General features: G+C 39.2%; 1 protein-coding gene across 1 annotated transcript in view; it reads right to left on the bottom strand.

The window, feature by feature from the left end:
- Positions 1-13,296, bottom strand: part of LOC308662719 (uncharacterized protein) — a 56,750-nt gene extending 43,454 nt beyond the window's left edge. Inside the window, exons 1-4 of the mRNA XM_081318861.1 lie at positions 13,050-13,296; positions 7,143-7,280; positions 3,410-3,459; positions 2,328-2,427 (exon numbers count right to left, since the gene is read on the bottom strand). Of these exons, the coding sequence (XP_081174987.1) occupies positions 2,328-2,427; positions 3,410-3,459; positions 7,143-7,280; positions 13,050-13,100 (339 nt within the window). The 5' untranslated portion in view covers positions 13,101-13,296. The remainder of the gene's footprint in view (positions 1-2,327; positions 2,428-3,409; positions 3,460-7,142; positions 7,281-13,049) is intronic.
- Positions 13,297-13,365: the final 69 nt, after the last annotated feature.

The raw sequence follows: 13,365 nt of genomic DNA, 5'->3' as shown, positions 1-13,365 counted from the left end.
ACAGGGCGGCCGGGCGATTATCTGCGGACGCGATAAGGGTAGCAGAGTGATTAGACCTCGCCACCCTTATCGCAGCGAGATAAGACCTAGTATAGGCTCTTAGTCGCAATCGGTCGGATTCGGATAGGCTGGATCTCCAACCGCTCTCTAGGCCCCGTCTCCGACGCTTCATCTCCCGGAGCTCCGCGGAAAACCATGGAGCTCGTCGGGATCTGCACCGGGTCAGGGGCCGCAAGGGTACAACTCAGTCAAGAGCCTCAGTGGCTGCCCTTTCCCAGGCTTCCACTAGGGCATCTGCCGAGCTGTGAGCGAAGGAGGCAGGTGGGGACCCCAGCGCCGCCTGGAACCTCTCGGGATCCATCAAGCGTCTGGGGCGGTACCATCTACTTGGTTCCATACACCCACGGCGGGGGGTGGCAAAACGGAAGACCAGCCACAGGAGATGATGATCGGTCCATGACAGGGGCATAACAATTGGGGAGCCCCCACCAAGATCATCTAACCACCGTCCAGATAAGAAAATCAGGTCAAGGGTGTGGCCTCCCACATGAGTCGGTCCCGAAATTACTTGTGTCAGGTCCATGGCCGTCATGGAAGCCATGAACTCCCGAGCTAACTCAGATGATCCTCCCAGAGATGGTAGATTAAAGTCCCCCAAAACTATAAGTTTCGGTAACTCAATCACCAACCCAGAGAGGACATCGAGAAGCTCAGGCAGGGCTGCTGCTGCGTGACTAGGCGAAAGGTACACCAGCAGCAAGCCCAACTGCGCACCAGGGCCGCATCTCAAGAAGAGAGACTCACACCCGACTATCTGGGGAACGGTGGCCTCCCGCGGACACAAGGTCTCCCTCATAACAACAGCCACACCCCCACCCCTACCCTGAGCCCGAGGCCGGTATAACACCCAGAAACCTGGTGGGCTAAGATCAACCAGAGGAATCCCGCCCTCTGGGCCCAACCAAGTCTCCGTGATGCAAGCCAGGTCCGCCTGCTCATCCTCGACCAATTCACGGACGAGAGGAGCTTTGTTAGCGACAAAGTACACCAGCCGGAGCTCAGGAGGCTGCACATCCTCACTCCCGGGACCTCGGGGCGGAACCAGAGGGTCGGAGTGCCTCACCGCTTGTAAGCAGCGGAGAGGCCTTCCCTGAGATCGATACGGCCCTCTGCTCCTACACCTGCTGCCATTCCCTGACGTCGTGGGAATAGGTAATCCCACGACCAGCCCTGGGACCCCAGAGGCAACCGACCCCCGCTCCTCCCCTCCACCATCTACCTCGGCACTGGCCTGAACAGAGGTTGTTGGACTGCCCCCCTTGTCCAAACAACCAAAAGGAGTACCCTCCCCCCTCCCTAACCCTCTAAAAAATATAGACAAAAAACTAACCAGGGGCCTCTTGTTGGGTTTACGTCGAAGGCCCCTACCCGTGCCTAGCCATCTCTCAGGGTCCCAATAAATGGGCCCTTCCTCGAGATTATAAGCGGCTAGAAAGGCGGGTCGCACCCAGGAAGGGGGAGCACCCCTGAGGGCGAACAAGTCCGTGGAAGAATACTTAAGATTAGGCATAAGGAGCAGTCCAGATAAAAGGCAGTCCATAGTCGATAGTCAATAGGGAGGATCTCGCCAGAGGATAAATAGGTGTCCCAGACCTCCGCCCAGCCACTGCCACTCAGCTGGGTGGACCCCCCCGGGCAGGCCAAGTTGAGGAGTACCTGTAGTACATACACACACCTCTCTGCACAAAGCCCAGCTTAACACATTTATTTACTTATTTATATTTCCTATTTCTCAGCCATCCATACTATCCATTCATAGATCCATATGAATGCTAATTTCCCCATAGGAGCTGTTTAAAAAAACAAGTTTGTTTACAGATCTCCATATAGTTGAAAGCAGTCTTCTGCTTTATCATGTGTTTAACTGCTTTGCTCCACTCAACACCTACCACCTCACTCTATCCAGTGTAAACTTATAGCAGCAATGACCCAACACAGCCCTGCTGTTTTACTGGTTAGGTGGAAGAAATGCTGATGAGGAGGTATTAAAAAGCTCAGCAGCAGCACTTAGAAGATCTAGAACACAAAATTTAGTTTTGCTCTAAGATCAGAATACTCTTAAAATGTGCCTTTTGTTCTGAGTTTAAAATTCTCCAGACACTCATTCCATGATTAGAATGCACTAAGATAATGTTTTATCTATCTCTATTTAGATAATTCAAAACACAATTTCAGCAAAGTGCTTTTTGGTTTCCTAAACATTGGCAGCTTTCAAATCTTTTATATAAAATTAACTGCAGGTGTTTCACAAAGATGTACAGTATTACCTGCCTTTCCAGCTGTAGTGCTTGAGCCTTTAAAAAACTTGCCCGTCTTTCATCAAAAGATTTGTTCTTTCCTTCTTCTATAAGCTGTTCATATTGGTTTCTAAAATATAAAATATATTTCTTAAAATAATTTCAAAGCTCACAGAAGGCTTTACTGACCTTTAGTACTATAATTACATTTTTTGGATCAATTTTAATGGATGTGTTAAAAGTGATGCAAAAAGCATCACTTTTAACACATCCATTAAAATTGATCCAAAAATTGTAGCTATATTACATGTTTATTATTCGGTTTTCCTTGAGTTGATCATTCAAAAACCGTATTACTTTTTCCTGAAACATGTCTACATTTTATTGTACTAAAAATAAGTAATTGTTTTGTGGAACTTAGACTTTCTTTAAAAACCTCCTAGTATCTTATCATTTCCTAGTGGAAGTAAACTTCCCTCATGTTTGGGGAAGACATGAGTTATTATATGGAAGATAAGGAAGGTTTCAAGGTGATTTTATCAGCTTTCTCCCAGAATGGAGAACAGAAGTTCTTTAGGATATACACTGTTCTCCAAGCAGAAATTCCAACTATATCAACAATCAATTGCTATTTAATTATCAGTTTTAAGAATTGCTAGACATTTGTTTAGCTATGGGAAAGATAGGGAAAAACTGCACCAGACTGAATTGCAATGGTTGTTAAGAATGAACTGCATCCCCATGTTAATAGAGAACATCCCCATATTCTTTAAACAGCTTCATTCTAATGCAGGCTTGTCAAACTTGTGATGTCATGTGACGTCGCACGATGTATCGGGACTTTTTCCCCATTGCCAGCAATGGGTGGGCGTGGTTTCAGCATGACGCATCCAGCCCATGGGCTGGCAGTTTGACATGCCTGTTCTAATGTGTAGTAAAGATTCTTATCTGAGTCTTTTTAAGTAGCTATGTAACAAATCCCTAGTTCAAACTAGGCAACCTAACAATTTCATTCTCTTGATTTCTCAGAATCTTCTACCTAATTTTAACCTCTACAGTTTTCAATATATCAAATCAGTTTTGATTTATATATAGCCAATATGTAGCAGTACCTTAAGTCTTTCAATTCATTCTTTATTTTTATATTTTCTTCCTGCAGTTTCTAAAAAAGACAAATCCCAAAGAAGTATAGATAAATTAAAACTGACGAAAACAGAACTCTATTTATAAAACTTTTAATTTTTCTACTCAGACTCTAATGTTTTCAAATCTAGGCACACTGAATTATAACATCACCTTAAAGTACAAACATAAGCAAGCAGATTTCACTAAAAAGAAATGCTCAAAAATAGGAATATACTATTGAAAGTAATTTGTCTTCTTGATGCTTGTTTAATATAATTTGCAATTCCTAGCAAGATGCTTATTAGAGAAACCTTAGTTAATATCATAAATTATTCCCTCAGAAATTATAGGATGTCTCCTTTGAAAGAAGCAATTCTTATATCTGAGGCAAGTAGACAAATCTCTAACTTCCCATAGTTGGATAAAATGATTGAACAGTGCTCACTATCTCAAATGACATAGATTATCATGACCAACTCTAATTAGCTTCAAAGTTAAGACTGGTTAGTTATAAGCAGTGCTTTTTTTCTAAAATAAAGGTGCCGGAACTCTCATCTTGGGTGCAGGGGGCGGGGCAGGCGGCACTGCAGCGAGGGGTGTTGGCAGCGGGCTGTCCCCCAGGCCAGAGCCGACGCGGCTGGTGCTGTGGGAGCAGTGGGGCCCACTCTATATGGTAGGGCTGCGCGGGGCGGGCGGCAGAGGCGGTGCAGGCCAGGCGATGCAGGGCGGCCACTTAGGCATATAGGGCAAGGCGACGGTGGCGCAGGTCCAGCACCAGGTAGGCGACCAGCCTGGCTGACACAGGTGAGCACAAGGAAGGAGTACACATGGACTCCGCAGAACCCACCTCCCACTCTTTGTCCTCTCTTACTTACCTAGTTGAGATGGTGTAGTTGGGCAGCAGGGAGGGATGTAAAGTTCCTGCCAACTCGCCTTCACTGCAGACAACTTGCCGGTGCAACGTTTGCCAGCCAGGTCTTTTGGCGTGCTCAGCAGCAATTCCTATTGGCTTTCGAAAGCCAATAGGCTTTTGAAAGCCAATAGAGGGAGTAGCATAGCTTGTGCAAAAGCCTTTTTGTGTGTGTGTAAATAAAAAGCTGCCGGAACGCCATTCTGAGCGTTCTATGAGAAAAAAAGCCCTGCTTTTATGTTTTAATCTTATGATTTTAAAAATATTGTAAGTTGCCCCAAACCTTGCCATGTGGATTGCATACAAATATTATATAATCAGTAAATAAAGGTAGAACATGTGTTAAATATACATCAAATGATAATATGCTTCCCTACAAAGTCAATTCTTGCTCAATGACAGACTAAGGAGTTAACTCGGAAAGGCAAGAGGAAAATCTAGAAGAGGTCTGTGCAACTTGTATAAGGGAAAGGCCCACACTGATTAATTAAAAATCTTTGTGGTCTGCAAAGGAATGCTGGTGGGCTAATCAATGATTTGGTGACTAGAGGAGCATCTACAGTGTTGGAGCTCGTGGTCATGGTAAGCCACGGAGGCACTAGGCAACATGACTTTCAGGGCAGTGGTGGTGATTGTATTACTTCTTTTTTTTTAAAAAAAGTCTGTGCTCTGGAGCATTCAACTATCTAGAGCAGGCATGTCAAACTCATTTTGTTTGAAGCAACTTCTTATAAAAGAATTGCCATTAATTTGTTTTAATAAAATAATTTAAATCAATTTTTCACTTGATTTCAAATTAAATGAAGTAAAATATTGTGACTAAACAAAATTTTAATGTACAGATAATACCACCAGAAATTATTTTAGCCTTTTTAATAAATGTTGTTATTGATGTTCAGCTCACCATGGAAAACATCATATATTGTTAAGTATATACTAGGTTAATTATTTAAAGACTGAAGTGCAACATAACTAGATTCTAAATAATCTATTTTTCAAAACACACAACAGTTCAAACAGTAAAAGTAAAGTCCAAATTAAGAATATTTCATTCTTAAGAATTATTTAATTTAAAGTGGTTTAGTTGTAATAGATAGTTAGATTCAAAATAGTTTTCAAGTGTATGTACAAAAGATACTATTTTTTTCTAGCATCAGCTAAATTAGACATATTACATTGAGAAAAATGTTTCTCATTTCTTTCCTCTTACCTTTATTGATTTCATTGCAGAGATGTTAACATAGGAAATACATTATTTTGTTATTTAATTTTACCTTCCAAAAGACAGAAGCAGATGAAAAATGTCAGGTTCTTTCCTGCTGGCTTTTTTGAATTAGCTGTTTTAGATTCTAAAAGTTTAGTTCCTAAAGAAGTAACCCTGTAAATAATTTTAATGTCCTCCTCTAGTGCAGGGTAGGCAACCTTGACTCTTTTATGACTCAAGGACTTCATCTCCCAGAATTCCTGAGCCACCATGGCTCAGCTTGGAAACCTCTCCCTTTCCCCTCAGCATGGCTGGCTCAGGATTTCTGGGAGTTGAAGTCCACGAGTCATAAAAAAGGGCCAAGATTGCCTAGACATGCAATAGGCTTTCAAAAGCCAATAGAGGAAGGTTTGTTTGTTTGTTTGTTTTTGCAAAAAAAGGTGCCGGAACGCCATTCTGAGCGTTCTATGAGAAAAAAAGCCCTGGTTATAAGCAATCTGTTTTTTCTTGATCTTTCATCATCTTTTTCTATCATAAACAATGATATTCTAGATTTCTAGACTTTTTTGCTGTGTTCAATTCCAGCTTTTCAGAGAGATTCAGAAAGTGTTTTCTTAGATAAATACAACTGCATGAAACAGCAGCTATTGCATGGTCTTCAATTCTGTACTCAGTACTTTTTAATATTTACAGGAAATCAAAGGGCTATACTAATGACATGCAAATCTATTACTCTGTAAAATCATCAAGCCATAGTTACTCCAATACTTGTTTATCCAGAACAGAGTATCCATCATTCTTTGCAGTTACATATAACAGAAATAAATATGCTGTTTGGGCCTGTTTCTGAATCCAGAACTGCTAAATTGAGGGACCAACTCTTATTAAAAAGCCTTGTTCTCTTTTTTTAAAGCCTTACAATACATGTTTATAAGATTTTTTTAGATTTTTTTTTACTTTTTTTCCTCCTCCTGTTCTCCTTTTGTTTAACTGTGTCCAGTTCTCGGAGATTGGCAAGGCTTTTCAGAAATTGTTTGCCATTGCCTCCTTTGCAGGGCTGAGAGAAAATGACTGGTTCAAGGTCAACCAGCTGGGTTTGTGCCTGAGTGGGACTAGAACTCAGTTTCCAGGTTGCTAGCCTGATGCCTTAATCATTATGTCAAACTGGCTCTCCCATCCTTTTTTAATTTATAATTAATTTATTGCAATTTTATATTTGTACTGTAATCACTGTCAATTTATATTTCAAGTATTAAAAAGTTTAAAAGAAATAAGGAAATAGCTGCTTTTTTAATGTTAAATAAAATTTTATAAATTCAGATTCTTCAGAGAGGACATGTACTTTCTTGTTTTAAAAAAACAACTCTATTACTTATGTAATCAGCTGGATTTCTGAATGGATTGCAATCGTCTGACTCTTTCATGCTTATCTCAAATTCTGTAGTGATAAAACAATATATTTAGAAGTAGAAAGTTCCAAGCATGAAAAATAAAGATGTCAGTTCCTATGTTCAATATAAAAATAGCACAGTAATTTGGTTGAATAGTAAGTCTTATTGTAACCCCTTTTAAACTCTGTACACAATTAAATACAACTTTTTTTAACCTTGTAGTCATTCACATTCTTATGGAGGATGTAATGTTCATTGTTGTGCTCATCTTCTCTAAGCAGCCAATTATCATGATATGCCGAACACAGAGGCAGATGATCGCTTGCAGGGTCCTTCAGTTTGGGCTTTCCAACCTATAGCACAAAAACCACAACAAAAGAAATGAAGAAAATGTAAAAAAAAAAGAATTTACACAAACAAACATTAAGGGGGAAAAAGCAATTTAAAAAGCAAGCAACATGTAATAACATAAACATTAATGTTTTATATTTTTTTAAATTCTTCAGATTTCAAATTAATCTCATGCCTCAAATTAAAAGGAACTGCTTATAGCTAAGTGATTTCTCCTTATAAGATCTTTAAGACCTTTAAGAAATATGTACAGATTAATGTTTGTTACCACATTGTATCAATTAAGCACTTAGCAATAGCACTTAGACTTATATAACACTCTTACAGCATTCTCTGAGCAGTTTACAAATGTTAGCATATTGCCCCAGATAATCTGGGTCCTCATTTTACCAATCTTGGAAGGATGAAAGGCTGAGTCAACCTTGAACAGGTCAGGATCAAACTCCTGGCTGTGGGCAGAATTAGCCTGCAGTGAGCTTAGATGGACTCCAGAAGATGGTAGAGGACAGGAAGGCCTGGAGGAACATTGTCCATAGGGTCGCGATGGGTCGGACACGACTTCGCGACTAACAACAACAACAACAACTGAATTCTAATAACTGGGCCACCACAGCTCATTAAGGTATATACTGTATGTCCGTTATTCTGAATGCATATAATAGCCATTGTTTGCTTAAAATACACCAAAAAAAAGTTTTTTCTAAAATGCCTTTGTTACACATTATTTATCTGACCAATGGTTAAAATGTATTTAGTATTTCTAATTGCATCGAGATATATTCCATTTTGTGGCTTTGCAATATAGTTTTCCAAATGGCATTGATATAACCTATGCTCCTAAATAATACAATCTATTGCTGAAAATATCAATCAAGTTCAAAAAATTGAGTTGCCACCACAAAAATGCTTGTATCTTCTCTTCCACATTACATGAATTACAATGAACAGCTTTTATGCTTAGGATACCAGTTTCAAATATTTGCTGCTCTACACACTCACACACATAAAAACAGTGGTTTAGTGGGTTTATTAATATTATTAATATTCCCCAGCAATTCCCTTCTCAGACACCTGCTTGGAGCCATTGACCAACTCCCCTCCAGACGTGGGGAGTTCATCCTTCTCTGAGCTGACTTCTGGAGAGGTATCTGGGGAAGCGTCTGGAGGAGTCATCACAAAATATGACTTTTTAAAGGCATTTTGATCCACAAAATTAATATTAAAATAATGGATATTGTTTATTATTGTTACATTATATTTCTAAAGTAAGGAATTTCCAAACATCATAATATAGTTCATATAGAAAACTTCATTATACACCTGTCTAGTTCTTTTCACCGAACTTTATAAAATAAATTAGAAACATAGCTTTCTGAGCCAGATCCTTAAAAATATTGAGATTTAAATGCCTTACTGCATACTTAAGAGTAATATTACAAAATTTCACACCTTCACTAAAAATTGCCACTTCTTTTCATATGACTCAGTTTTTATATTGAAAGAATGGAAAATCACCTAAATCAATAGGACTTCTAAATAAGTACACTTAAACTCTAATGCACGAACAATACATATGACTCTGTTGTAGGTAATGGTGAGAGATGATTACTGACTTCAATGAACAAGGCTATATTAACCACCATACCAAATGAATTCAAAATGAGCCTTGCAGCATAATTGTATAATTGCTTTCTCATGTGAAGCATATTACATCTAATTGTGTCCAAAGGCTTCATTTTTAAATATGAGCTTGAGAAATAGGTAAACAGCAGCCATGTGTCCTACTTTGCAAAAACTGTGAATAATGTTTTTTTATTAAGTACATGAAAACAGTGTGCTCCTTGCTGCAAGATCTCAGAGGCAGAACAGGATTAGGTTGAGCAAGGGAGGCTATACATGTGCATTAATCTACGGAGCAGTAAATGTTACAGATATTCCTCGACTTACAACCATTCATTTAACAAGATACAATGACCTCAGAAAAAGTACCTTACAATCTGTACTTACACTTATGACTGTCACACCACCATGTTCAGATGATCACAATTCATGTGATTGGCAACCAGCTTACATTTGCAACTGGCTGCTGTATCCTACGGCCATGTCATCACAATTTGCAACCTTTTTTGCCAGTTTCTGGCAAAACAAAACCCATTGGGGAAACTGCTTCATTTAATGACCACATGATTCACTTAATGATCATGTGGTTCACTTACTGATGATGTATTTTACAATCACAGTACAAATAGAAGTTTTACTTATAATTACTTGGACTGTATATGTACTTGTCTGCACCAGGATGTAAGCCCAAGCTTCAGATCCACTATATATTGCCCATCAAAAAGGCAGGGCAGGGAAGGGCAGGGCAGGAGTGCTCCAATAATCATATGAAATTCACAATAATAATTTTATGTGAATATACACAAATTGTCTTACAAAGCAAAATACATTGTAGTCTATATTTAATTAGTCAGTTTAAAGCATTTTCCCAATAGTAACCTCATTTGATATTTTTAAAAGCATAGCATTTGAACCTGCTGTCAGAAATGCAGTATTTTTTAAAATTATTTCTTCTAACAAAATCCCAGATCAATTTTGTCTGTTGTATTACTACAGTATCTTTTATAGAAAAGTAATGTGCTGCCCTCTAGAGGCATAAAAAACTTTTATTGATGCTGAGAAGATTGTAGAATGACCAATTTCTCTTTCCTAAAAAACAAAGATAACACAAAGTACTTACAGAATGTGTTATTTTTTTCCAAACACCAAAGTAGGTCAACTGAATTAAAATTTTCTTTCATTTGGTAAATTCACAAGATTCGTTTTTCTCACCATGTATATGTATACATCTGAACTAGACTGTGTTGTTTCTCTGGGCCATTATATGTGGGTATATTCTTTCTTTCTTTCTTTCTTTCTTTCTTTCTTTCTTTCTTTCTTTCTCTTTCTTTCATTTTCTATTGTCATGTTTATGCAGTGAATATTGGAGGTGGTTACCCTTTGAGAGCTGTATGCAATGAAATCTCATTTTAATGTATGTTGATTAGTGTACATTTAAAGAGACAATAAAGTTATTATTCTATTCTATTCTAAATATCATTATAAGTATACTGCATTAGTTTTCTTTTACAAAATTTAAGAAAAGCAAACTTGTGATAAAAAAATTGTAGATAGAACTTTTTGCATTTTTATGTGATTCTGACTTTTGGAAGCATATTTAGAAAGCTGGTAAAATATCAAGGAGCCATCAGTACAATAAATGCCACAAACTATGTTTACTTGTGTAAGAGCTGAGATTGCCTTCAGGAAAGAATAACACAGTTTAATAAAGTTGCAAAGAAATTTTAAAGCAACATAAATATAAACTCTAAGCATGAACATCACTGAATGGATAATATTGGAATCAAACAGGCTATCTAATCCAACATAGAAAAGTACAGTCAGTTAGGATATTATAAAGTACAAATTTTGAAAGTCTATGAATTATTTGTGTCAAATATCCTGGTTAAGCTTACAATCTGTAAGCCATACAAACTTGCTTTATTAGGGAGATGGGTATTAAATAAATAAACAAATGCAAATGTGCAAGCAAGATAGGACCTGGAGAACATAGTCAGAATATAAAATATATTTTTTAAAAATTGTTTAATTTATCAGAATTTTAGATAATAAATGGATTACAACCAGCACCAGGGAAAACTGTTTTTTCTACTATAAATTTAGATAAAGATCAAATGGACCTAAGATTCAGGCACGTAGATTTCATTTGAAAATTAGTTAAGGCCTCTCCTAAGCTTGAAAACTGGGTGGGTGGCTTTGAGCCAATCACTCACCTGTCTAAACCCAACCTATTTCACAGAATTGTGTTTATGGGGAAAATAGGAAGCAGGAGTATTAGGTATGCTTGCCACCTTCATTTGACTATGAATAAAGGTAAAGGTAAAGGTTCCCCCACACATGCGTGCTAGTCGTTTCCAACTCTAGGGGCCGGTGCTCATCTCCGTTTCAAAGCCGAAGAGTCAGCGCCTGTCCGAGGACATCTCCGTGGTCACGTGGCCGGCATGACTAGACGCCAAAGGCGCACGAAACGCTGTTACCTTCCCACCGTAGTGGTCCCTATTTTTCTACTTGCATTTTTACGTGGTTTCGAACTACTAGGTTGGCAGAAGCTGGGACGAGTAACAGGCACTCACTCTGCTACGTGGCACTCGGGATTCGACCCGCCAAACTGCCGACCTTCTGATCGACAAGCTCAGCGTCCTAACCCACTGAGCCACCATGTCCCTTGACTATGAATATGTATGTGTATATATGCATGTACACACACATATACAAACACATATATATGCGCACACACATATACAAACATATATATAACAAATCTGAAAATCTTCAAGCACATGTCAGACAGTTAATATTTTAATATGTGAATCCCTTGTAACACATAGAATGCTTATTTTACAATATCTGTATCCCATGCCAATCAAAAAACTCTGATGGAGTACAGGACAGGTGAACTCTAAGCCTGTCTTTGAAGATACCTAGGCACTATTGTACATTCTTACTGAAAACACCAGTAACTCCATCAAACCACAATGTTGTAAAAAAAGATAACATGCTTGGAATCATAATGCCATTATGTTCTTGAGTACCAGTGTAGTTACATACACGTCTATGACATTTGCTTTTCACACACCCCTGTAGAGAAAACCCATATATGAAAGACACTTTAATTGATGTAAAAAAAATCTTTTCCACCGTGATATACACTGCTTAACTTAATAGGCTTCAGATGCCCTAGAAATGTCATAATTCCCCAAAAGCAGAGCTGAAAACTGCAGACGGCAATCATAGGAACTGAAGGATAATCCAGTTATCTGGAGGGAGCCAAATAGGAAGAAACTATTCTCATTTGGCTGGGAGGAAAAAAAAAACTACTAAAAAGTCGTAAAAATCCGTTCTCTGCACCCGCCCAGAACTTTTCTTCCCCTATTTCTTATTTCGATTTTTCCAGCCATTTGCAAGAAAGGCTCCAACGGAACCAGCCCTGTCCCTTGATCCAAATGCGTCTTTCTTTCCACATTTCAACGTTTTTAAGTCCTGGGGAAGAAAAAGAAAAACAGCCCTCGGCTTCAACGTTTCCCGAAGCCTATACTGAAAACTTTTTTTTTTTATCCTCCGAGCACAGTTCACACGAGCTGATGGACGTGGGACAGAAGAGGGAGGGAGGGAGGGAGGATAATAATAATAATAATAATAATAATAATAATAATAATAATAATAATAATAATAATAATAATAATAATAATAATAATAATTTTATTTGTATACCGCCCTTCTCCCGAAGGACTCAGGGCGGTGAACAGGGCAAACATATAAAAATACAAAGATACAAAAGTTAAAAAAGAATTAAACACAATGCCCAAGCTAAAACAATAAATAGATATATTAAAAATAACAATAAAATCCCAACCCATCCCCCATCAGGCCAGGCTGGCTTGTTCGAACATGATGATCCATCCCCTGGCTCAGCGTTTCCGAACCTTAGGAACTTGAAGATGCGTGGACTTCAACTCCCAGAATTCCCCAGCCAGCTATCCTGGCTGGGGAATTCTGGGAGTTGAAGTCCACGCATCTTCAAGTTCCTAAGGTTGGGAAACGCTGCCCTGGCTGATGGCGCAGCGACCGAAGCAAGGCTCCAATTGAATCTACTCGCATCGTCTGTCGCCCCGGGTGAGTGGGGGGGGCACCATCTTTTTTGCAGTCGTTACCTTGGCTGCTGTCCGAGGCAAAGGAACGGGCCGGTCACTTCGGCTGTTCATAATGCTCAAGGGAGCCCCGGGAGGGGGGGGGGGGTTGATCGTTCTTTCGCGTGCTTCCCCTCGCGCGACGCGTTTCCCCGGCAACGGACCCTGCCAGATGATTACGACAGAACCTTCCGATCTGAAGAAAGCCCAAAATTTCCTAGCGAGCTGTAACTATTTCCCGACCGATATTCTAATTCTTCGCCTTACGACCCACAGATTATGTTGGTGTGGTACAAACGTCGACGGACGCTTTAGTGGCACGTTTACTCAGCTGTCAGGA

This window comes from Vipera berus (genome assembly GCF_964194415.1).
Source record: "Vipera berus genome assembly, chromosome: 2".
Taxonomy (NCBI): domain Eukaryota; kingdom Metazoa; phylum Chordata; class Lepidosauria; order Squamata; family Viperidae; genus Vipera; species Vipera berus.
The sequence above is the reverse complement of the archived record's forward strand: the minus strand, read 5'-3'. Positions and strand labels throughout refer to the sequence as shown.